The sequence below is a fragment of the Culex quinquefasciatus genome, chromosome 1 (genome assembly GCF_015732765.1).
Source record: "Culex quinquefasciatus strain JHB chromosome 1, VPISU_Cqui_1.0_pri_paternal, whole genome shotgun sequence".
NCBI lineage: Eukaryota > Metazoa > Arthropoda > Insecta > Diptera > Culicidae > Culex > Culex quinquefasciatus.
This window is the reverse complement of record NC_051861.1, coordinates 78199185-78223352: the sequence shown is the minus strand read 5'-3', so window position 1 is coordinate 78223352 and position 24168 is coordinate 78199185. Positions and strand designations below refer to the sequence as shown.

The following is a 24168-nucleotide window of genomic DNA, read 5'->3' as shown; positions in this document are numbered from 1 at the left end:
TCACTTTCTCATGAAGCAGTTACCAGACCCAATAGTTCTGTGTTTAATTACCACAAAGCTAATTGGGACAGGTATCAGCATCATATTGAGAATAATTTAAATCATGATTTTGTTTTAGAAACCAAAGCTGATATTGATTCAGCCTTGGAATCTTTAACTAATGCAATTTTGGATGCTAGGAATATTGCTATTCCTAAAGTCCAAGTCAAATTTGATTCTCCCATTATTGATGACGATCTTCAGCTTCTGATTCGTCTGAAAAATGTTCGCCGAAGACAGTATCAACGTTCTCGTGATCCTGCACTGAAGCGAATTCAAAAGATTTGCAAAAGGTTATTGACCACAGATTCACTCTCCTGCGAAATGAAAAGTTCGCAAGAGATGTCGAACAAATTAAACCTTATTCCAAACCTTTTTGGAAACTTTCAAAGGTTCTTAAGAAACCTCAAAACCCATCCCTTCTTTAAAAGATGGTGATAATATTCTATTAACTAATGGGGAAAAAGCTCAAAAACTTGCTCAGCAGTTTGAGAGTGCTCATAATTTCAACTTGAATGTTTTGAGTCCTATTGAAAATCAAATTTCAATAGAATTTCAGAATATTGTTGAACAAGAATTTTCATCAGATGAAGTTTTTAATACGGATCTGAATGAAATAAAATCTATTATCAAAAAATTTAAAAATATGAAAGCCCCTGGTGAGGATGGCATTTTTACATTTTAATTAAAAATTACCAGAAGCAACTTTAAGTTGCTTGGTCAAAATTTTCAACAAATGTTTTGATTTGGCATATTTTCCCAGTAGTTGGAAAAATGCCAAAGTAATTCCGATTTTGAAACCGGATAAAATCCTGCTGAAGCCTCAAGCTATCGGCCCATTAGTTTGCTTTCATCTATTAGTAAATTATTCGAAAGAATAATTCTTAATAGAATGATGACGCACATTAATGAAAATTCAATTTTCGCTGATGAGCAGTTTGGATTTCGCCTTGGGCATTCAACTACTCATCAGTTGTTGAGAGTTTCAAATTTAATTCGAAGCAACAAATCTGAGGGCTATTCTACTGGCGCTGCTCTTCTAGACATAGAAAAAGCATTTGACAGTGTTTGGCATAAAGGTTTGATTGCGAAATTGAAAAGGTTTAATTTTCCGATTTATATCGTGAAAATTATTCAAAATTATTTGACGGATCGTACTCTGCAGGTATGTTATCAGAATAGCAAATCTGATCAACTACCTGTACGTGCTGGCGTCCCTCAAGGAAGCATTTTGGGTCCAATTTTATACAATATTTTTACTTCTGACTTGCCTGATTTGCCCCAGGATGTCAGAAATCACTTTTGCTGATGACACAAGCATCTCCGCCAAAGGCAGAAGCCTTCGTGTCATCACAAGAAGATTACAAAAAGCTTGGATATTTTCAATTCTTATTTGAAAGAATGGAAAATTACTCCAAATGCTGCAAAACTCAACTTATTATTTTCCCTCACAAACCAAGGGCTGATTTTCTTAAACCAAAAGTCATCACATTATAAAGATGAATGAGGTAAATTTAAAGTGGGAGGATCAAGTGAAATATCTTGGACTTGGTTTTGACAAAAACCTTACTTACAAGGATCACATTGAAAGTATCCAGGTTAAATGTAACAAATATATTAAATGTTTGTATCCACTTATAAACAGGAATTCTAGACTTTGTCTCAAGAATAAACTGTTAATTTATAAACAAATTTTCAGACCTGCCATGCTTTATGCTGTGCCGATCTGGACAAGCTGTTGCTTAACCAGGAAGAAAAAACTTCAGAGGATTCAGAACAAAATTCTGAAAATGATTCTGAAACTTCCTCCTGGTTCAGCACCAGTGAACTTCATCAATTAGCCGAAGTTGACACTTTGGATGTTATGTCCAATAAGATAATTGATGCATTTCGACAAAAATCATTGCAGTCTTCAGCTGCATTGATCCGCTCTTTATATAGTTTATAAGTTAGTTTTAAGGTATCCCTTTTCCCTTTTGTACATGTAGGACCTCCTACATTTGAAATCACTGAATAGCGAAAGCTACAATATTTCATGAATAAATGAAAGTTGCTAGTATTTAAAATTGAGGTGAAAAGTCATCGTTTGTGATTGGACACTCAATAATATTTTAACTGAATGAATGTACATGGAAAAGTAATTTGAATGAATATAAATTTAAAAAAAAAAAAAAAAAAAAAAAGATAAAGAATTTGAAAAGAAGGAAATGAAAATGTTAAAACATTTCAAATGAAAGATGCCAAAAAGTCAAAAAATCAAAGAGTCAAAGAGTCAAAGAGTCAAAGAGTCAAAGAGTCAAAGAGTCAAAGAGTCAAAGAGTCAAAAGTCAAAGACTCAAAGACTCAAAGAGTCAAAGAGTCAAAGAGTCAAAGAGTCAAAGAGTCAAAGAGTCAAAGAGTCAAAGAGTCAAAGAGTCAAAGAGTCAAAGAGTCAAAGAGTCAAAGACTCAAAGACAAAATATTTAAAATTATTAAATCCATGTTTTTGGCAACTCTCCCCTAAGCCTTTCTGCTGACCTGGCTGTTTGTGCTGTCCCATTGTCCTCTCGGTGGACAGAACCGCGGTCAGAAGGGACAATTTCAGTAATTGAGAGGATGTCCACTCGCCGAAAACTCGCGCGACCAGCAAAGAGTCCTCGGATGGTCGTCGTTGGTCACCCTCATATCTGATCTCGGAGATCTGGTCGTTGCAGCTTCTGTCAAGGACCCTCTTCAATCTCAAGGGATTGGTCAGTCGGAGGTCACTATAACTGTTTGGTGTAGAAAATAAAATCAAATAAAAGTTTTTATGAAAAAATACTAAAAAGAGATATTCTTGAATCGAAAACAACAAAAAACATTTATTAAAATAAAAAAAATGTATAAAAAATTGAAAAAACATATGTTTTGTTGTTCAGTTATCATGTTGTTCTATTGTTCTGTTGTTCTGTTATTCTTTTGTTCTATTATTCTTTTGTTCTTTTGTTCTGTTATCATGTTGTTCTGTTGTTCTGTTGTTCTGTTATTCTGTTATTCTTTTGTTCTGTTATTCTTTTGTTCTGTTATTCTTTTGTACTTTTGTTCTGTTGTCCTGTTGTTCTGTTGTTCTGTTGTTCTGTTGCTCTGTTATTCTGTTGTTCTATTGTTCTGTTGTTTTGTGTTCTGTTGTTCTGCTGTTATGTTGTTCTGATGTTCTGTTGTTCTGTTGTTCTGTTGTTCTATTGTTCTGTTGTTCTGTTATTCTTTTGTTCTATTATTCTTTTGTTCTTTTGTTCTGTTATCATGTTGTTCTGTTGTTCTGTTGTTCTGTTGTTCTGTTATTCTTTTGTTCTGTTATTCTTTTGTTCTGTTATTCTTTTGTACTTTTGTTCTGTTGTCCTGTAGTTCTGTTGTTCTGTTGTTCTGTTGCTCTGTTATTCTGTTGTTCTATTGTTCTGTTGTTTTGTGTTCTGTTGTTCTGTTGTTCTGTTGTTCTGTTGTTCTGTTGTTCTGTTGTTCTGTTGTTCTGTTGTTCTGTTGTTCTGTTGTTCTGTTGTTCTGTTGTTCTGTTGTTCTGTTGTTCTGTTGTTCTGTTGTTCTGTTGTTCTGTTGTTCTGTTGTTCTGTTGTTCTTTTTGATGTTTTCTTTGCACTGCAGAATTAAATTTAAAAAATCTTAGTATTTTATTTAATCCTTTTGAACCCACTGTGAACGAAAACAATTTTCTCTAAAGAACGGAAGGACAATTACGGCCTCGGGAGCAATAATCACGTCGTTGTCCTCTCGTTTGACGGTCCGAGGACCTCTGGCCAAGCCGTCGTCACTGTGCGTCCGCACTATTGTGTGTGTGTGTGCGCGCTTCGGGGACCAAAGGGCACTCAAGTGGGAGAGACTCTTTTTTTTTTGCTGGTTGACATTTGGCCATTTCCTCTTCTCGACCGGCTATTTTTACGCCAAACAATTGCGAGAATTTTCGGCTGAAGGACATTGGTCGGTCTTTTTTTTTGCTCGTGGGGTGGCCAAATTTGGCAGAAAAATAAACAGGAAGGGAACCGACGTCGCTCGCGATGGAACCGGACGGAAGTGAGCTGCTGCGAACTCTGTCGGGATCGTGTGACGAAAATGGGACTTTTTTTTTTATTTGGAATTTTGGGATTCCTGTGCCGGGAGCGTGGTGAAATTCATTATTTGATATTTTAATCTGTGGATTTAATCATGGCCACTGGAATTTTTTGTTTGGATTTGAAGTGAAGGTAGGGGAAATTTAAACCAATTTAACGTGATTTTTGAAGTGCTTCTTGTGCCAGAATTGGCACAGAAATTCAAGATTAATATACTTTTTACGTTCCTGACCAAGGTGAGCACTGAAAACCTGCTATTTAATGTTTGTCTATCAAATTCGTCAACGTAAGTAAACATTGTACTCTGCTACGAACAATTATATATTTCAAGTTTGGCTTTAATCGTATGATGCCAAATCGTCATAAAGACTTTATTCAAAACTTCAGCTATTACTGTCTATTGCCGCGTTTATGATATCAATACAACTTTAATATCATTTTACAACCTTGTACACCAAAGCCTTCAGAAAACCCGGCCTTTAAAACCCAAATTTATCACTATGAACATCTCAAAAACCATAAGGTGTTTTTACGAACCGTCCAAGTTATTACCTCACAAAACTGTTTACTAATCGTAAACGCGCAAGTGATAATTAGCTGATAGTTAACAATCCCCAGAAGTCGACGTCCCGGCCAAGTTTCAATTTTCCAACCTCACCTCTATCTATCATCTTTGTTGGCCATTAAAAAGCCTGCCTGCCTCCCACCCCCGAGTGTTAATCCGTCAATTTAATGGCGTGCGTGTCGTCACAAATTGGCATCAATTTAAGGAGGCCAGGGACCACCACCATCAGCCAGGGCAACACCTTTTGTCTAAACCATTGGTACTCCAACACGGAAGAAAGGATGATAAAATCGACAGCTCGTTAAATGACAGGGCATCGGCTTAACTGTCTCGTTCCACGACTTTGATGGCGTGGTTTTAAAACTATTATGCATTCGGTTGACGGTCGTCGTCATCGACTGTAAAGGGTTCGTCAATGTTGACAAACACTCGACTCTGTACGAGAGGTGCTAGTGGCTGCTCAACAGGTGAAGTCCTCGTCTCGTCTATTGAATTCGTGGCTCAATGGACTCTGCAGTTTTTTTTTTTTTTTGCTGCTGCTGCTGCTGCTGCTGCAGGTTCTATCAGTCGTTGAGCAACCCCTCGTTGAATTCGAACATCCCGGAGTTCGTCATATGACAGTGGGGGAAGAGTTGCATAATAACTACAACAGCAGACCCCGGTCTCGTTCTGTTCGCGAGCCATCGGATGTTGTTTGTGTCCGCTCCGTACAGCGGGGTGACAACGGAGGATTGACAGGACACGGTAGCTTTGGACACGTCACGGATAGCGGATACAGGACCTGCTCTATACTGGGGTTGACTTACACGGTCGTTGATGCTCTCTTTTGGTTGCTTTTTGGTACTGCAACGAGTCCGGGAGTTGAATGGCAGTGAATTTGGACAATGACGGTGGGTACACGATGTGGTTTCTTTATTTGAACACCGATTCCGATATGCCAATTAGGACACGGTGTGACAGCGTAGAACAAACAAGTTAAAATTAACAAGCAGGTCGTTACTGGCTTACAAATACAAAATGATGAAAATTTATTCATTGAATAATAGTTGATATTACTGATAAGCATTTTTCCACGGATGAAAAAAAATATATGGTTTACTGTAACTTAAATTGGGTAGAATCGTGGTGACATTGATAGGATTTCAATTTATTTTTGGAATAATTTTCAACATTTAATGTTTTTTTCAAGGTTATTATTTTTAAAACATGTACTGGGTTAGGGTCTGAGCAAGTGTGCAAAGCATGACGATGGGGGAGGGAGGTGGGCAAATTTTGGCTGATTTTAGCGTGACGTACTTTATGGATGAAGCCTTAGGCCACACATAATCCATGCTATATTTATGAAAAAAAAAATTAATAGTGTTTAAAAAAGTAGTTACGTTACAAATTTTTAGTTTTAATTCCGTGGTGACTTTGGTGATTGATTTGTGATGGTGATTTTAACTATAAAAACTATGACTATCAACATAGTTTTCTTGTTAAAGTCAGGTGTACTAACTTTTTTTTTACGTCAAATGTACCATTACTCAGGTTGCTGTTATAGGTTTTAAGAAAAAACGCAATGTTTATATTCAGTTAACTAAATATAGTTTATAAGCTTTTTGACAAATTTGGTTCATAAAATAATCGATGAATGTTGCATCTAAAACTGAATTCGATGCACAAATCACATTTAGATGCACTTCAACTGAAAATGCCTTTAAATTTGAAGTTTTATTTTTTGAATCATGTTTCAAAAATACATACTATTTATTTTTTACAGCCTCATTTTACATTCTCCAAGTGAAAATTGACCAAAGAATCTGAAAATGCATTCCAATTTCCGATTCAAAATAAAGACAATTTGAAAAGATTCAAATAATGCTGTTCATCAACATTTTCTTAATTATAGTTAACTAACTTTCCAAAATTTTATGAAAAGTTCTTATTGCGATATTTTGAACACGTAATATTGAATGTTTGGCCCTTTTGAAATGTTAGTCTTGATTTGAAAATTTTGAAAATATTGTTTTCGAAAAGATCGGAAAATTTCGCAAATGTTTCATATTTTAACATTGAAAATCAGACCATTAGTTGCTGAGATATCGACATTGAAAAATGGTGGGCTGTTTGGGTGAGACTTAGAAAACATCAATTTTCCTGTTTTTAAACCTTTGCATGGCATTATCTCAGCAACTAAGGGTCGTATCAACAAAGTTCAAAAATGCAAAAAATAGTGAATTTTCTCAGCTTTTCAAAAATATTTTTGTGCACTAATTTTAAAAAATGAAAAACTTCGACTATTTTCAAAAAAGTCGCCTAAAAATGGATTTAATTTGAAAACGGTGCACTTTATCAAAATTTCACTTGAGTACTTTTTGATTGCAAATTTGATTTTATATCGAAAAAAGAAGTTAAAAATTTTTTGCGACCAAAATTTCGATTATTTAAAAAAATCAGTATTGATTAAAAAATTCATAACTCGGTTAATGATTTTTTGCACAACCTGAAAATTTCTGAAAAGTTGGCATTTTATGTCCTCTAAAACATATAAAAAATTAAAAAAATTAAAAATATTTTTTTTTGCAAATTAAGTTTTAGTGATAAAAACTTAAATAAAAAAATCTCCAAGCTTTTTTACCGTGTATCATTTTTTTCCAGTTTAGTCCGTATCCATACCTACAACTTTGCCGAAGACACCAAATCGATCTGAAAATTTCTTCAAAAGATACAGATTTTTGAATTTTCATACATCATTTTTGTATGGACAGCTGCCAAATTTGTATGGAAAATTTATGGACAAACTAATGCTGAAAAATGGTTTCTTTGGGCATACCGAAGGCACCAAAAAAGTTTCAGTCGGATTAAAAAATACAAAAAAATCGAATGACCGAAATCCTAAAGAACTGCTCTCTTTTGAAAATTAATGATTGCAAAATGTAAATGCAGATACTATGGCTTGTTATTTCAATATTTATATTTTTTTTTCTTAAATTAGTCAATTTTAATTTATGTGGGGTCGCTGATCTCAAATATGACCCTTACAATACTTCAAAGCAGGGTTGCAAATGAGTGATAAAAAAAGCTGGCAATTGATTATCTCTGACCCATCAACATCCGAGAGTATAGCGACCGTCACTATAGACAAATCCAGCGAAAGCTCAACGCTGCTTTTTGATGGTGAGAGATTTGACAGCTCCCATTCTAAATGTCTCGATTTTCATACTTTTTGTTAATTTTCTTCTAAAATAAAACACTTAACATATGAAAACTATATATTTTTGATGCCCAAAATTCCTGCTGAACCGAATGGTGTACTTATCTCAACTGCAAATTTTTCGAACAGTTTTTATTTTAATAATATTCTAGACACATTTTGTCCACCTAATCAATCAATACTTTTATCATAAATAATCATTTTATTGCTTAAAAATTGAGTTTTCCTGAGCTCCCATATTCAAATACATGAAAGCTGTCATTTCTAACACCATTGGCCACCTAGCGGCCATTTCAAACTGGATACGTCTATAGCTTGTGAGATATCGAGATATCTTCTTGTGTCTTGTGATTCCCAACGATGGCATTCTCTCTCTATCGCCCTCCCCTTTTTCTCGATTGTGCACTCTCACCGCTGAGTCTCTCAATCTCTCCGGAAACTGCAATGAAATAACGCGAGATGACGATTAGGAGCCGATCACACATGACGTCCCGTTAAACGCTGTTGCGGTAGCATGATCGTGGAAGCGGGAATGAGAGAGAAAAGGGCTATGTTCGGCGCTGAGAGTTTCAATAAGGAGAGAAGAGCAGTTGTATTTGAGGCATGAATTTTCAGGCGAGATAATTGTAGTTGCTGAGAGCTGATATTTTGATAATTTAACAACACTGTTCCAAAGTATTCAGGGAAAACTGCAATGAAAGAACGCAATCAATCCAAGATTGCGGCCAATATGCCAACGCTAGAAAATTGGATGTTTTTTTATTCAGATATGTAACAGGCAATCAACAGGTCCTTTTGACCAATTTTCGATTTCTAAGAAGCATTTTAAGGGTTTTTAATAAATATCTGCATTCCTTCTATTATTAAGAGCTTTTTTTAAATGCTGGCAAAATTAAAATTTACGGCATTCATACATTTTACAACTTATGCTCACAGATATGTTTAGAATAGCAACTTTGGTATGGAAATATGTTTTTTGTGTGGTTCAAATAGTTGGAACACATGAAAAATTACCAGATCCATCCAAAGTTCACCTTGAAAAAATGACTGCTTGGTAATCAAGTGCCAAGAATCGATCATTTGATTGCTGAATAGTTTTCTAAAAGGTTTTCTTGGTATTAATGATTGCCAGTCAAATCTCTCCAGCATAAAGAGATCATTAACAGTCGGGCCTATTGACATTCTTCAAAATTCCTAATTTCAATCCTATCACAATTGACAACCCCAGACGTAGAAGTAGATTCCTCCAGACGACTGCCGTTCTCCCTACCAAACCAGTTAAACGGCTTCATCAGTCAAATCTCATTTCCATTGATAAGCCTAATGAACATCTCTTCAATTTTAACCCCTTCCGCAAAGAAAGTAGAGAAAAACGGATTTCTGAACAGTCCAGCATCCAATTCAGCTTGCACAGTGAAGCGTTCAATGGAAGCCACCCCACCCCACTTGAGAAAATCCAGTCAAAATAGAAAGAACTTATCAAATATTCAAATTCGGGCTATGGCTGCGTACCCCCTTTTCCCTCTAAAAATATGGAATAAAAAGTCGTCGTTTTGAAATGCCACCGCGTCAAGTGAAACAAAGGCAATCACTCAACCCTAAGGTGAGGAAATCTCGCTTCCTTGAGCAGGACGACGTCCGAGAGTACTTGGGAGAAAGTTCTCTGCAAACTTGGATATACAAATGGTTTAAATGTTTAAAAATTATGACATTGCAGAGATAAGAACGAATGAGTTTTGGCATTTTTGAAAATTAAAAGGTGTTGATTTTTTTGGGCATTATAAACTGGGTTGTTCTTTGTCTTACTGGTCATGCCTGTAACATAACCACATGCATCTTGTTAAAAGTTCAGGAGAAAATAGTACAAAGCCATTCAAAACCAATCAAAAAGACTTGTTCCTTTCTCATGATAAATACAAAATTTACAAAAAAATAAATAATAAGGACACCGTAAAATTCTTCAGAGAACTCTTCTTCCAAGAATTCGAACCCCTTAAGAAAGTGTTCCTGGTCCGTCTCCTTGGGGATGCTCTCCGGAAAGCGGTCCGTTGTGCCTATCCCTAAACCGCCATTTCGCCCCAGAAATATGACGATTGTGAATTATTTAAATTTTGATTAAAACCACAGGTTTTTGACGTTTTCCCCACCGCCGAGGACAACGGGTCGAACGTCGGATTATGGAAACGGTCCAATCCAATCCGGATGCTTGGACCACGACGGTTCCCTTCGCCTCTATTGACACATCCTGATTAGGTTATCAGGCGGGCGTGACAGGTCCCCTCGGAGACCCACCCTTCAGAAGTCGTGTCGTGTCGGATTTGTTATGTAAATACGCCAACGAGAGGAGAGTGTTTGACGTGGCCTGCCTGTCACGGAGAGTGGTTCCGTCGCTCCGGTGATGATTGAAAGGTTATCCAAATATCCTCCACCGGATCGGGGGTGAGAACCAACCCGGTGAAAGGGATAGGTCGAGCTGACCTGCATTTGTAATCGTGGTTGGTGTTGTCTTACAAAGCCTTACCGGAACGGAACGGAATTGATTGGAAGGTTGGTAGTTCACGGGATTGGAATAGAGAAAAGTGGCCCCGGCATTAGACGACATTATGGAGCGTTCGTACAAGTTAATGAATATTTGAGATGTTCCTGCTGTCGTTCTGGATGGCAGTGACAAACCGGACGGCACCAGCTGACAGCTGAGCAAACAGTGAGTGGCTTTAAAAGATGTTTTTGAAGAAGAGAGATTTGTTGAGTGGCTTGAATTGGGTTTTTTGGAAAATGGTTTGACGTCGCTGTGCGTAAGAATGTTGATGATTTGCACTATTTTAAAAGTATTTTTTTTTTCAAATGCTTTGTTTGACAATGGCATTTCTAAACACAAAAAATGTTTATTTTATTATCCAACACTGAGAAACCCTTATGTTGAACACTGTAGCACGGACGAACGGACATGACACGGGGCTTCAAAAAGTGAAGCCGGTTTTCTTTTACTTCTTCTTGGCGCAAACCTGCGCAAGCGAGTGTCAAAATCAACGCGCCACATGGTTTCAAACGTAAACAAAGCCAGCTGATGTTGCAAATTCATGGGCACTTTTTGAAATGGTCGTATGAAATTTACATTAAAAATACAATTTTTATTAATTTTTCGGAAATTATAGTAAAAAAGATGAATTACCTAGAGTCTTAAAGACAAACTTAATGCCAATAAACTGTTTCTAGTACCAAACAAATGCTGATTTTTTAAATTAATTATTTCATAAGACATTTTGAGAAATCATGTGTAATCGCTCGATGCTACTTCAACAACTTGAATGTAGATGGTGCTAGTGATAGTTTGCTTCAGAAATTTGAAGAAAATTTGTTCCTGGTGTCATGTCCGTTCGTCCGTGACTATAGTTCATTACCAAGATCGATAACCTTATCGTCTAATCTCATCGTCCGCCGGCAATGAAACTCACTAAAGCTTTGCCGATATGATCCAAGATCAAACACCGCTGAAATCTTGCTTGTTGAGATCTTAACTACAAGTAGTCTTTAGATGATCCAGGACATCCTAATATCAAAGTATGTAGTGTACAGTACTCACTAAAGCTTTTCGGGTATGATCCGGTATCAAAAATCGCTAACCTTTTACTTGTTACGGAGGTAAACCTACCGGTCATAACTCCAGGGAGACCTTAGATGACCCAGGATATCCCTACATCGTAGCAAAGTAGTCTACCGTACTCACTGTTTTTGCCTTCCTCACCTTACTGAGGAAAGGCTATAAAATCACTCGGAAAATGAACTTTTTAATTAGACCTCCTAGACCTACCTTCATTTGTACATATCGACTCAGAATCACCAGCTGAGCAAATGTCTGTGTGTTTGGCTGTATGAAGACATGTGTACCAAATCAATGTCACTGGAATAACGTCATGATTCGAATTCCCGGACGCTTCGAAACCCGGACACCTCATCTTGTTTTATCAATTATTTGGATATAAGTTCGCATTGTGAATTTCAAAACTGTGTTATTTGATGACTTCCAACATCAACTTTCATTTAAAGTTTGTTTGAACGCTGTTGTTAATGCCAAAAACAATTAAATACAATAAAATTATAAGTTTACCAAAAATGCGAAACATTTCACGTGAAATATTTCATATGCGTTCGAAGCACCGGGAAGGCAAAGCAGAAATTAATGGTTTCGATTTCCTTAAATTCTATCAATTTTTTATATAAACTATCATTTGTTTTGATGTTAACAGCTTATTTGAGATCTAAATAATGTCATTCACTAACATTTCAGTCCAAATTTGTGCGATTCATAAGTAAAATCGAGTGTCCGGAATTCGAAGCAAAAGTGTCCGGATTTCGAATCAGCTTTTATCAGTGTCCGGGATTCGAAGCACAACAAGTCATTTTAATTTTAAAATTCTGATGAAAAATTGTTAGAAAAGACATATTTTGCATACATTTTCTTAAAACTGACTGTTTATACTACATCCTTATGATATTTCTACATTTCCAACTTATTACATGATTTTTTGCCAGCTATAACAAAAATGATATGCTACTAAGTGTCCGGATTTCGAATCATGACGTTATCTCGTCACAGGCTCAACCGATTTTGGCCGGAATGGTTTTAATCGATCCGTCTTAACGTCCCCTAAGTTGCTATTAAAATTCATGCAGTTTTATCATGTATTTAAAAAGTTATGTTAAAAAAACTGTTTCATATTAAATTAAAATTATGGTAAAAAGGGTGGTTTTTTCATGAAACCCTCACATGTTATATATTTTTAGAAAGCATATGAGAAGACCTTTTAGGTGGAGTAAGAATTTTCAAGATCTGACTTACCTATCTTAAATTACAAGCAGTTTACAAAATGATCTGAATTCGCATAACCTCAACTGGTCGGGTCTGATCGCCACGAAAAAGCCGTGTAGAGGGATGCCATTTTCCTCAAAGGCCGTGTCTGTATAATCTTGACAAAAAGTCTGAAGGTAGTCTGTTTTTTTACTAATCACTTATTTTTATTAGGACCTCTTAGGTGCTGCGAACGTTAGGGGAGATCCATAAACATGTGGACACTTTAGGGGGGTTGGAATCACTACAAATGAGAGGAAGGCACCAACCACCTAAAGGTGGATTAAGTAACGTTTTTTGTGTAATCCGGGGTAAATAATCGCCGGCATCTTGCTTGTTACGGCAGTAGACCTACTGGTCTTAACTCCAGAGAGTTCTCGGCTGATCCAGGACATCCCAACATCAAAGCATGTAGTCTACCGTACTCACTAAAGCTTTTCGGGTATGATCCGGGGTCAAAAATCGTTGACCTCTTACTTGTTACGGGGGTAAACCTACCGGTCATAACACCAAGGAGTCCTTGACTTACCCAGGACATCCCAACGTCAAATCAAAGTAGTCTGCGCTTCTTACTGATGCTATGCGGGTATGCTCCGTTGTCAAAATCTTGAAACATCGAATTGTTTCTTTGATACCCAGTCAAATCAATCCGAATTCTGAAACGGAATCTAATTAGAATCGTACACAAATTCCGTTTCAAACGCAACAACCGATTTGAACACGTAACCGGTTGTTGCGTTTGAAACGGAATTCGTATACGATTCTAATTAGATTCCGTTCAGAATTCAGATTGAGTTAACTGTAGACACTTGCTCGATACTCCTGGAAGCTTCAGATGTTTTTCTCAAACCTCACAAATATCCCAAAAACAATGCTGGCATATTAATATAACTTAACTAAACAAAATACAATTATTTTCTTGAATGAAATAAGTTTCAAAAAGATATTTTGAATGAGTTATCATCATTAACGTATTAGGTATTTCAATAATCGATATCAACTTCGATAGTTGTATCGTTAAAAACCGATTGCATTAATTTTGATATTCTAAAATGATATTCTATGTCACTTTATCGCAACGACTGTCTTTTATAACTGAGAAGAAATGTTAACTTTGATTCGTTGGACTGAACTGCCAAAAGAAAATAACACTTAAATGTGAAGGCCAAAACATGGACTCTAATGTCTAAATTTGGATACGAGCGTATAAAACTGTATTATCTGGATCAACATACTCGACAACCAAATCAGTTCTGTCATCTGCCGCCAAAATATCATTGCAAATCGAAACCAATATCGAAGAACGAGAAAGCATCATCCGAACTGCTCGTCAACGTATGCTTCCCGCAGTAGTCGTTCCGATCCTGTGTACACGGTTGGAGGCAGGGTCTTCTTAAAACTTATCTCAGGCAAAAATTAACGCTTTCTTGAAAAACACACCGATATTGCAATCGCATGCGTCCAATTTGCAGTAGATGATTGTTGTTCACGATCTTAGAACGTAAACTCCATCCTTCCTTCCCCTTCTGATGGTCTACGAAGTAAGCAATCGCAAAAAGGTATTCCACAACGTACACTGGACACCGTTGAACCTTACAACCGAAGCTATTGCAACGGAAATTTCAAACCTACCAAAAAATCTGGTCAAGATCATCTGGACTAAGACAAGTTTGAATCCGTTTCCGAAAAAAATGTCAGGAGTCTGCTTTCAACGTATCAACTTCATTTTCAGAAAGTAGTGGCAGTTGAGAAAAGCTTTTCCATAATCTCAATACGAACACGCTAAAAACAGACATGCGTTGAAACGATTGCTGACATCCGTAGTAGAAGTATCAAGTTATAGCATCACTAAAATACATGATAGGGATGTCAGATTGACCTATACCGTGAACTAATATCGATAATTCAGCTGTACAATCATTTATCTGTCACAATTAATGCAGAACCATTAAACAACATCCTGTTATTAATTTACCTGTTACAAGAAGCTTTCCTATTCCAGCTCTAAAACTAAACGAAATAGAATTCTGATGACATTTAAAAATACTTCATGGTCAAAATATTCTGCTCTACTCTGACAAAAAAAAAACTAAATATCTGTAAAACAAACATTCAATACGTGAAAAACATCTCAAATCCGTTCCCTCACTGTTTGCCCAACTGCTCCCCGGCAAACAAGCGTCATTCCAACCGAGCAAATCTGAACCTCCAGATATCCACGCGATCCGTGCCCGATTTCGGCTCAGTACGTTGCCAAAATGCGCCACGTAAAGTTCAACTTTTGTCTGCTGATCTCCGCGGTCTGCCTGTTGGCCGCCGTTTCCGGTCAAGGCCGAACGCGCCGCCCTCGCACCACCAAACACCCGGAACGTCCGACGTCAACCCAGCACACGCGTCCGGATCCGGCGGCCGGCGCCAAGGTTGCGGAATGGTACGAAAAGCAACTGCCGGGCTTGCCGATTGAGCAGCAGAACTACTACCAGTTTGACGTGATGCTTCCGGAGGGCAAACAGGCCAACTCGCTGCCCACGGAAACGTTCCAGACGCGGCTCTGGCCGGGCGGAGTCGTTCCGTACGTGTTCGGGGACGAGTTCACCGAGCTGGAGACGTTCCTGTTCAACCACGCCATCTGGCAGTTCAACACGCAAACCTGCATCCGGTTCGTGCCCGCACTAAGGAACCGTACTACGTTACGCTGGAGAAGGGTCCGACCGGATGCTGGTCGTACACGGGCCGCTACACCAACAACAAGTGGAACAAGCTGAACGTGCAGTCGCACTGCTTCTCGCAAGGGCCGGGCATGATCATCCACGAGATGATGCACGCGGTCGGGTTCCACCACGAGTTCATCCGGCCCGATCGTGACGAGTACATCTACGTGAACCAGAGCGCCACCATCGGGTGGGCCCAGGTTGGAAAGAACTTTGCCACCAAGAGCAAGGTCGAGTCCGAGGTGTACGGGACCACGTTTGACTACGGAAGTGTGATGATGTACTCGCGGTTTGCGGCGGCGGCCAGTGCGAGCCATCCGGTGATGATGAATACGGTGAGTTGATGTTTCTTATCCTCCGCAATCCACGTTTGAAATGCAACGTGCCAAAGTAACTGAACCGTTCTGGTCACTCTTCCACCAAGGGTTCCGGAACATGTACTGTTTTATCTTGGGATCCTACGGGATTTAGGTTGTATCATGTCAAGAGCGAAATTTATCGTTGATATTTGGCAATAGGGGAATTTCATAAAATCATCAGAAAAAAAAGTTCCTGTGAAAATCCTCGGTAATACCTCGGTTTCCCGTGGTCCACCCAACATGAAGTACCCCTTTCAATATATTTCATCTGATACAATCCATCTGATTCTCCCAGCGGTGGAAGGATCAGTTGGCCAGGAATGATCGCGATAATTCGAAAATAAATTTTCCACAAACAACTAAAAATGATTAAAAACATGAACACAAATAACACTAAAAGTAAACTAACATTTGAAACAAAAAAGAAGTATCGAGATTTTCACTCCCATGCACAAAAGAAAAATTAAATAAAACATTCATTTTATTTTAATGAAACATTCTGTAAAATAAGCCCGTGAAATAACACAATCACAAACAAGAGGGGAGAACATCAGGCGAAACAATAGTTTTTGTACCTGTATTGTTGCAAAAAAGAAATTGCTGACTCAACATACACATAACATAAGCTTCGGCATCAGCAAAATAGCTGTAAATTTGTCGTTTTTTAGAAGCGTATGATTTTATATGAACTTACCCAATTGAATAATTATTTTGCATGAATCCTTATGCTGGGGGAAAGCCTAATTATTTGCCAATAAATATTCCTTGGTGAACAATTTAATTTCACATTCTAAATAAAATAATTATTTCTCTATTTATACTTCACAGATAATTTTCTTAAATTACTTTTTTCACACATTTTTCTTTTCTGCTATCTCGTATTTATCTTCTTGTTATTTTAATTGCTCACATATTTTTCCTTTATTTTTCTATACGAAGCTTTTAAATTTTTGAAAAAAAAACATAAAGATTGAACTCCCGTGACGACCGAATCTCAACTGATCGCCGTGAAAAGAAAGTACGGAGAACACGAAATCTTATTTTAATGTCTCTTTTACTCTTTATCAAATTCTACCGGTCTCTTTCTGGCTGCAGAATTGAAGAATAGCTGAGCCAATCCGGTTTTGGAAGCTATTGTTGGCCGTTCCTAGACCGATCGATCAGGTCTGGAGGCAAACACGGAAATGATGGAACGAGAGGAATCACAAATCCGCATAAATAATTTCAAAATTGTTCAGGTGTAAACCGAAAACGTGATCAAAAATTAAAGTGGCAGAATAAGGCTTTACACTTCTAATGTAACTGTCGGTGAACAGGCCGCCGCACTGTTTAATCATTTTCTGGCATAAATTCAATTTTGAAGCTCAAAACCAGTTATTAAAATGGATCAATAAAATTCTTTTTCAAATTTTCTTTTCTTGATTTGTGAGCACCTACGTCGAATACCAAGATTGTTTACTTTTTGCTCTTTGGTCTGACAGTCTTGGTCTGACAGATTTGGTCTGACAGCTTTATCATGGATTTTGGTCTGGTCTAGGCGAGGGATAGGACACAGCACCTTCCTGGAGGCAAAGTCAAAAGGTGAGGCATTCTGAGACATGGCTTTCTACCTAAGGTACTCGCGATTGAGTGTGTAGTAGTGCGGTTGTCAAAATCGCTATCTCTGACTCTCTCACTCCACTGACATTGACATTGTTTATGTTTTGGTTTTCCTGGCACGGTCCTTTGTTCTTTTGTTATTGTTTTGGTTTTAGTGGCACGGAGTCATGCACTCACACTAATGCAAAGCAAGATGACGAGTACCTTTGATATACAGCCTTGATTCTGAGATGCACAAAAAGACGTTTAAATAAATTTAGCCCAAAATGCACGTGCAACAAGTTAGCACGAAAGCGACGATATACTGGAAATAGTATTTATTTTCCTTCGAATACAACTGGGTAGATCGACTCGGTCAATTTTTCGCACAGATACAGCATTGAGAATTTCCATGACGTTACAACGCTCATAAAAATTCTTGCAACATCCTGTAAAAGTCTGTGTTGTAACGTCTTGAAATGAAAAGCTGGTGCAAAAAAAAACCAGTTTAACCACAGACAAACAGACGTAAATCTCTTTTTAAATCCATCAATCAGTAGCAAGAATGCCATAATATTTCTAGAAAAAAAAACTCGATTTGTCCTTGAAAATTTAAGTGAACAAATCTGCCAACCCTCACTACCACAAACACGATCGCATGCCGTTTCGCATGCACTAATACATTAGAAACTCATACACCGTAATGATCATTTCTAGCATTGGCCACCAGATTGATCTAGTTGATGATTATTTTCCTACTTTTTTGGTGGTTGATGGATTTTTATAAAATTTGTTCAATGATTTACGTCTGTTTAACCTTTTTTCAAAAACTAACAACAAACGTCAATTTTACGATAAAAATATAAAAAAAAGTCTAATTGATTAGCAGAGCATAATCACAGCCTTTGCAATAAAATGTTCAAATAACAAAATTCTCCACAGTTCATCGCTGTCGTGCTAACTTGTCGTATGTAGATTTTGGATCAAATTGATTTAAACACCATTTTGTGCAGCTCGCATTTTCAATCCTGAGATATTCAACAAAAACCGAAAAAACTCTATATTAAAGGAATTTCAATCTTGTGGTGCTTTCTTGACACAGCCCGAAAATTGATGTAAGTGCCATATGCAAAAACAGCAAGCTGAGAAAAACGCATTTGAAGTTTGTCCCACACATAAGGCTACGTGTAATGTTTTCGTGAAAAAATTGGATTTCCTCCTGATTTCTAGAACAAGTTCTGAAAGAGCACACGATTTTGAACCAAACTGCATCATTAAATCAAAAACGATTAAAATGCATATGGGACATTTATGCGATCATGGGCAGCAAAGCCCTATGTCAAATTTTATGAACAACGGTAAAAAACACGATTAAAAACCATTTCTGATCACTTTTTTTTATTTTAATGCATTTTTTTGCAAATAACAAAACGTGTTTGTTACTGTTTACGTTGCGTGCTCTTGTGTATTCAAGGTCAAACATTAAAACGCGTTTTCCTCGGAACGTCAAAAAGCGACAAACGACAAGTTAGCACGATGGCGTTGTAATATCACATTGCATATTCGCTCGTAGAACAGAAAAAAACGTAATATTGAGGTGTTTTCTTACAAATATATGGACTCAGCCAAAAAGCTGATAAAAAAATGTCATGACTTGTCTATTTTAATTAAAAAATATGAACGTTTGTTTAACCTTGAAAACGCTTCTAATGCATTGGATTTGAAAAATCGAGATGTCTGACATTAATCTTCCCTTTTTAATGCACTAAAGATTCCAATTCTTTCCCCCGGGGCACCTAGAACCGGTCACAGTAGGTCAGAATTGATTCACCCAAAGTTAAAGAACGAGGGGATAGTCCTCACGAAAAGAAACGTGAGGAAAATGCTATATTGCGAGAGTATAGTTCTCTCGCGTGTTCATTCGTTCATTGGAACAGTTCATCCTATGAGTGGCTTATATGGACAAACGACCGCCACTTAGTCACCGAACCATGATGGCCCATACGGCAAAGGCACGGTTCAATATGCCGAAGGTCTTGGGTTCGAGTCTCGATACAGGTACCATTTTTTTTTTTTTTTTTTTTTATAGATGAACTTTTTTGGAAAATGAACCATGAATAAAGTACTCTCGGTAATTTCGGGATTTATCCTCTCCGTCCGCACACAGTACCATTTTACTATCGAATCGTGCTCTTTATCCTCTCGTATGCCGATGCCCAGTTCTGGGTGTTGGTTTACTATCTGTCACCGCGCTCCAAGCCAAATGAATGTTGGCGTGGTGACAGCTTTCTGCACAAACCCAACAAGTCTTCGTGTTCAAGAAAACGGAGTACCTCAAGGAACAGTTCTAGTGGTGACATTGTTCTTGATTCAGAACGGTCGACAAAAGGCTTAACATTCATTTGATACGAAGGCAGCCGTTGAATCTAGAAATAGAGCGATGAGTGTTATTAGAGGGAAAAACAACTGCTCGGTTCGGTCCACTTCAATGAATGTACACCGCTCAATAGCCCGGTATAAGATGTTCTTTGGAGTAGAAATTTCTAGCAGAGCTATTAACTATGTTAAAAATCGTATCGAACTAGCATATATAGGGAGCATTCCGAACATCCCCGTTTACGGCAATAATGGCTTAGTCCGGTCAGTTACCGTTCAGATATGAAGACATACAACTCCGAGTACAAGCAAAAACCAAACCTGAAGCACTTCGCACTGACTTTGGTGACGAATGACACGAATGAAAGCTAAGTCACCTTATTTAAAAAAAAAAAACAATTTCCAGATTTTGTGGGGTTGACTCTAGCAGTGCTAGATCAAGTCATCTTATTTCTGTGATTCAAGCAAAAACTCTACAAGTTATTTAAAAGCTCATCATTTGACAGTTGATCGAAAAAAGGAGTTATCGGGTTAATAAGGAGACACAAATTTAAATAATTGATCTACCGAAAAACTCAAAACAATGGGCACTACTAGCACAAGCCTGTTAGGAATAATATATAAAGCAAAATGGAACTAAAAAAGTGTGGTAGTAACAAGATGGTGACTTTGAAGAAAAGGAGAGCTTCAAATTGTTGATGTTTTGTTTCGATAGATTTTTTTGATTGATTTATAATAGCTCTACATGGTTTACGTCCGTAATAGAAAAATAATCGATTATTCGTTGTTTTGAAGCCAAAAAGCTCTTCAGTGATTAAAAATTCTGAACTCAAGATTGTGATTATGAACTGTTGAAATATGAATTTGGTAATGAAACAGGTAATCAACAACCCACAATAAATTCATTTACTAAAATGGAGTCACATAACTAAAGTTTGCTATGAAAAGTGAGAAAATAAAAAAAATAGTGGCTGAATATAAATTCGAAGTTCTTAAAAAACATTCGGATAATCGAGTCTGAATCGTTGTATAACTTAAAAGAATGACAAATGAATACTAAAGAATCAATTGTATCAACATTAACCTGAAAAATCACAAACAATTCTTTTCTCCTCCAGAAACCGTGGGACGGTGAGTTTGGCAACCGCACCGGCTTCTCCGAGAGCGATCTGATCCGGCTGAACTACATGTACTGCAACGGAACGGCCTGGGACAACCGCGTCCGCAAGCCGTTCCAGTTGCCCATCCCGCTGGACAAGGGCGCGACGGAGGTCCCGGAGCGTCCGCAGCCACCGAAGGTGATTAACCAGGACGAGGAGGCCAGCATGGGGGAGTTGGTTTATTAGAATGAACGATTCTTTAAAAAACAATAATTTCTGGATAAAAATAAGTTAATTTCGGTTATTTTTGTCATTATAGTGGTTTCTCTTCGCAAGTCTATTTTGCTTTTTTTTTATCAATTAAATATACTTTTACCTTCGTTTGTGAAACACAAAGGAAAATCCAACTGAGAAATGCCCTTTCAAACCCCATTTCTGTCAATCAGAGTCACAAATTTAATTACAAAGCTTCCACTGTAGATTTGCAAGATTTGGCCGCGTGTTCCGAATTACTTCGTTTAACCCTTTCCTCGCGTTAAGACCACCAAGTTAAGTCTGGCAACCATCACCACACCACACCGCACACATGCTCCGACGAAGACACAACCCACGTGGGCTTGAGCCGCCCGCAAAAGTAATCTCATTAATTCCATTGTCTGGTTCGTTCAAGGCGTTGAATAAATCCAGCTAAAGGGTTTCGAGGATGTGAACAAGTCCTGGCTAAGGGTAACTGTCTCAAGTGTTTGGGGGTTTGGCTTGGTTTGAGTCTCTGAAACAAAACAAGAACTAGATGGTTGGTGTGTCTGCTACAAAATCAGTTGAAAATATTGCTATTGTGTTTCTTAGCAAAGACGCCAACCAGAAGGTTGATTCTTTATTGCAGAGACACAAACCAAAAACTTAAGAATATGAAGTCATCTCAAAATCTGAAGTCCAACATAGCCCAAGTGACCTTACCTCGTAAACCGTTTTTGGCCTCGTAAATGGGAGTACAACCAGCAAGGGATAGAGAGTTAATGGTTGGCAAAACACGCACTTCTTTCGCCTCCCTTTAATTTTGCGGCAGACTGCACTTTGGCTGGCAAGAAGAGCAAGAAGCAGACTTCAAGCAGTGGGGGTCTACCGCAGTGAACCGTGTGCGGGCTAAATAGCTGCTGGAATAGGTACTTTGTATGCAGATAAGAAGAACCCCGGCCAAGAAGCAGGTTGAACTCCGTTTGGACTATCTCGCACACTTGGGGGCTTGTATGCAGTATTGATTAAACAATGTCTTGGATCAGGAATTTCGCTCTGGGCTGGGGTCTTGACTTTCTCCTAAAGTGGTGAGCTGCAATGCTGCTAATATTGCTGGAATGACGGTAATTAAGGGGCAAGGGGTGTGTGGAAATCGATAACTTAGTCACTGTAGGAGAGTTTTGAAGGTAAAAAGGGTTTTATGGAGAATTTTATGATGCAAAATGCAGTCTTTGGTCAACGAGAAATTACTCTCAAAATTTCAAAAAAAGAACAAAAAATAACAATGATTCAACTCCTTCAACCCCTTCCAGAAATGTCGTCCCCACGCAGAACACAAAGAACCCAAACCCGAGCCTTAACCGCCACTCAAAAGGTCATAAATTTAATTTTAAATTCAGCGTAAATCCGAGCAAGAATAATTATCGACATTGTACGTGTGAGCGGGAGGGACAAAAACACCAAGGTTTTCCGGCCCATTTCACCATTGGTCACGGACCGGGACGGGACGGCTCCTTCCCGGGGGCCGTAAATGCAAGAAAACGGTTGCGGTCAAGATTAAATTGGCTTTCGCTCGGTCGGACTGCTGCTGCTGTCATACCAACAACCCCACAGTGAAAGGTTCCGGAATGGTTCCATCAAAACTGGGGAGGTTTCAAATGGAAGAAGTGTTTTAAAGCTTTCTGAATTTTGAATCATTTTCACTGGGTTTGTGTCTCTGCTATTCATTAAACCACCAAAAAGTCAAGCAAGCAATTTCTAGGGTTGGCTGTTAAAAGCCTCGTCTGTTTCAATCCTTAAAGGAAGCCCTTTTTTGAATATGGACCAAACCACCGACCGGACCAAAAGACGGACACCCGGGTTACGGAACGCACATTGTTGGTCTTGTTTAATGGATTCTCGTACCCCTCCTTGAAGGGCTTCCGTTGAGTTGAGTTTGAGTTGAGGTTTTTCAGCTGTAGCGAAGGTACGAAGCTCTGCATAAGCTTCACAAACGCAATAATGAGGATTTGGTCTTGGCGATAATGGATGCTGTGGGATGCTGCTGCTGTATCGGGGATTTTAGAGAGGAACAAGTACAGTCATCCCTCATATTCGGAACAGTTTACAGATCGGCCAATGTTCAAAAAATCACAGAAAATCGATAATTGAACTTAATGATTAGCTTTTACCTTTATTTGAAAGCTTTATGCGATCTTTGGAACAACTTTTTGCTGTAATATTGGCAGTTATCGTCGAATCGGCAATGACCACATATTTGATACACGAAAATTTCTTTTCGTGTTGCATCTATCAATTATGAAAATTGAGGTATCCAGAAATATATAGGTCCTCGCTGAAAATTCATGTTATTTGTTGATTTTTCCTCGTTTTTGTCATTTTTTAGTTTCTGCGCGCGGTGTGCCTAAACCCCAGTTTTTATTTTCAAAAATTCATATCTCGAAATCCTGTTAATGAACTCTTCCCATATTTAATATGTAACATGAAAATTGTCCGAGGAATCCGATTAAAATATTTTCAGACACAGGCTTTTTGGTCCAGAAGACATTTTCAAGTTTCATATTACCTTATCCAAAAGAAAGGATATTTTTTATTTTTTTGAAAAATGTGGTTTTTGCGAAAATTTTCGACATTCCATTTTTTGGACCACCCTAACAAAATACGGGTCTTATTATTTCGGCCAGGGAACCGCCAGTCTTACTCATAATAAATATATGATTTTAAATCGAAAAACAATTTGCACATTTCAGGATTATTCGAACAATTCTCCACTTAGAACAGCTTAAACTAATAAAAAAACCTTACTTAATCCACCTTAAGGTGGTTGGTGCCTGCCTTCCTCACTTTTATGTTGTATTTTAGGTTGTATTTACAAATCAACTTAAGGGTTTTTTTTATTTTTTTTATTTTTTTATCTTTTTTAAATTTATATTTTTTATTTTATAATTCTTGTTTTTACCAGAACAGTTATTTTCAATTCTTTTTTAACCTACTCTCTAAAATAAAGGAGAAAGGGGGGGGAGGGGGGGGCTGTAATTGAATTTTTTGTTTTTTTTTTTTTTGTTTGTTTGTTTGTTTATTT

At 37.8% G+C, this 24168-nt stretch overlaps 1 protein-coding gene across 1 annotated transcript; it reads left to right on the top strand.

Annotated features, from left to right (window-relative positions):
• The first annotated feature begins 14944 nt into the window (after window positions 1-14944).
• On the top strand, window positions 14945-21242 carry LOC6053327 (nematocyst expressed protein 6). The gene is given in 3 exon segments (XM_001869400.2): window positions 14945-15395; window positions 15398-15774; window positions 20871-21242. Coding segments are annotated over 3 exon segments (1014 nt in total). The 5' UTR covers window positions 14945-14986; the 3' UTR covers window positions 21099-21242.
• Window positions 21243-24168: the final 2926 nt, after the last annotated feature.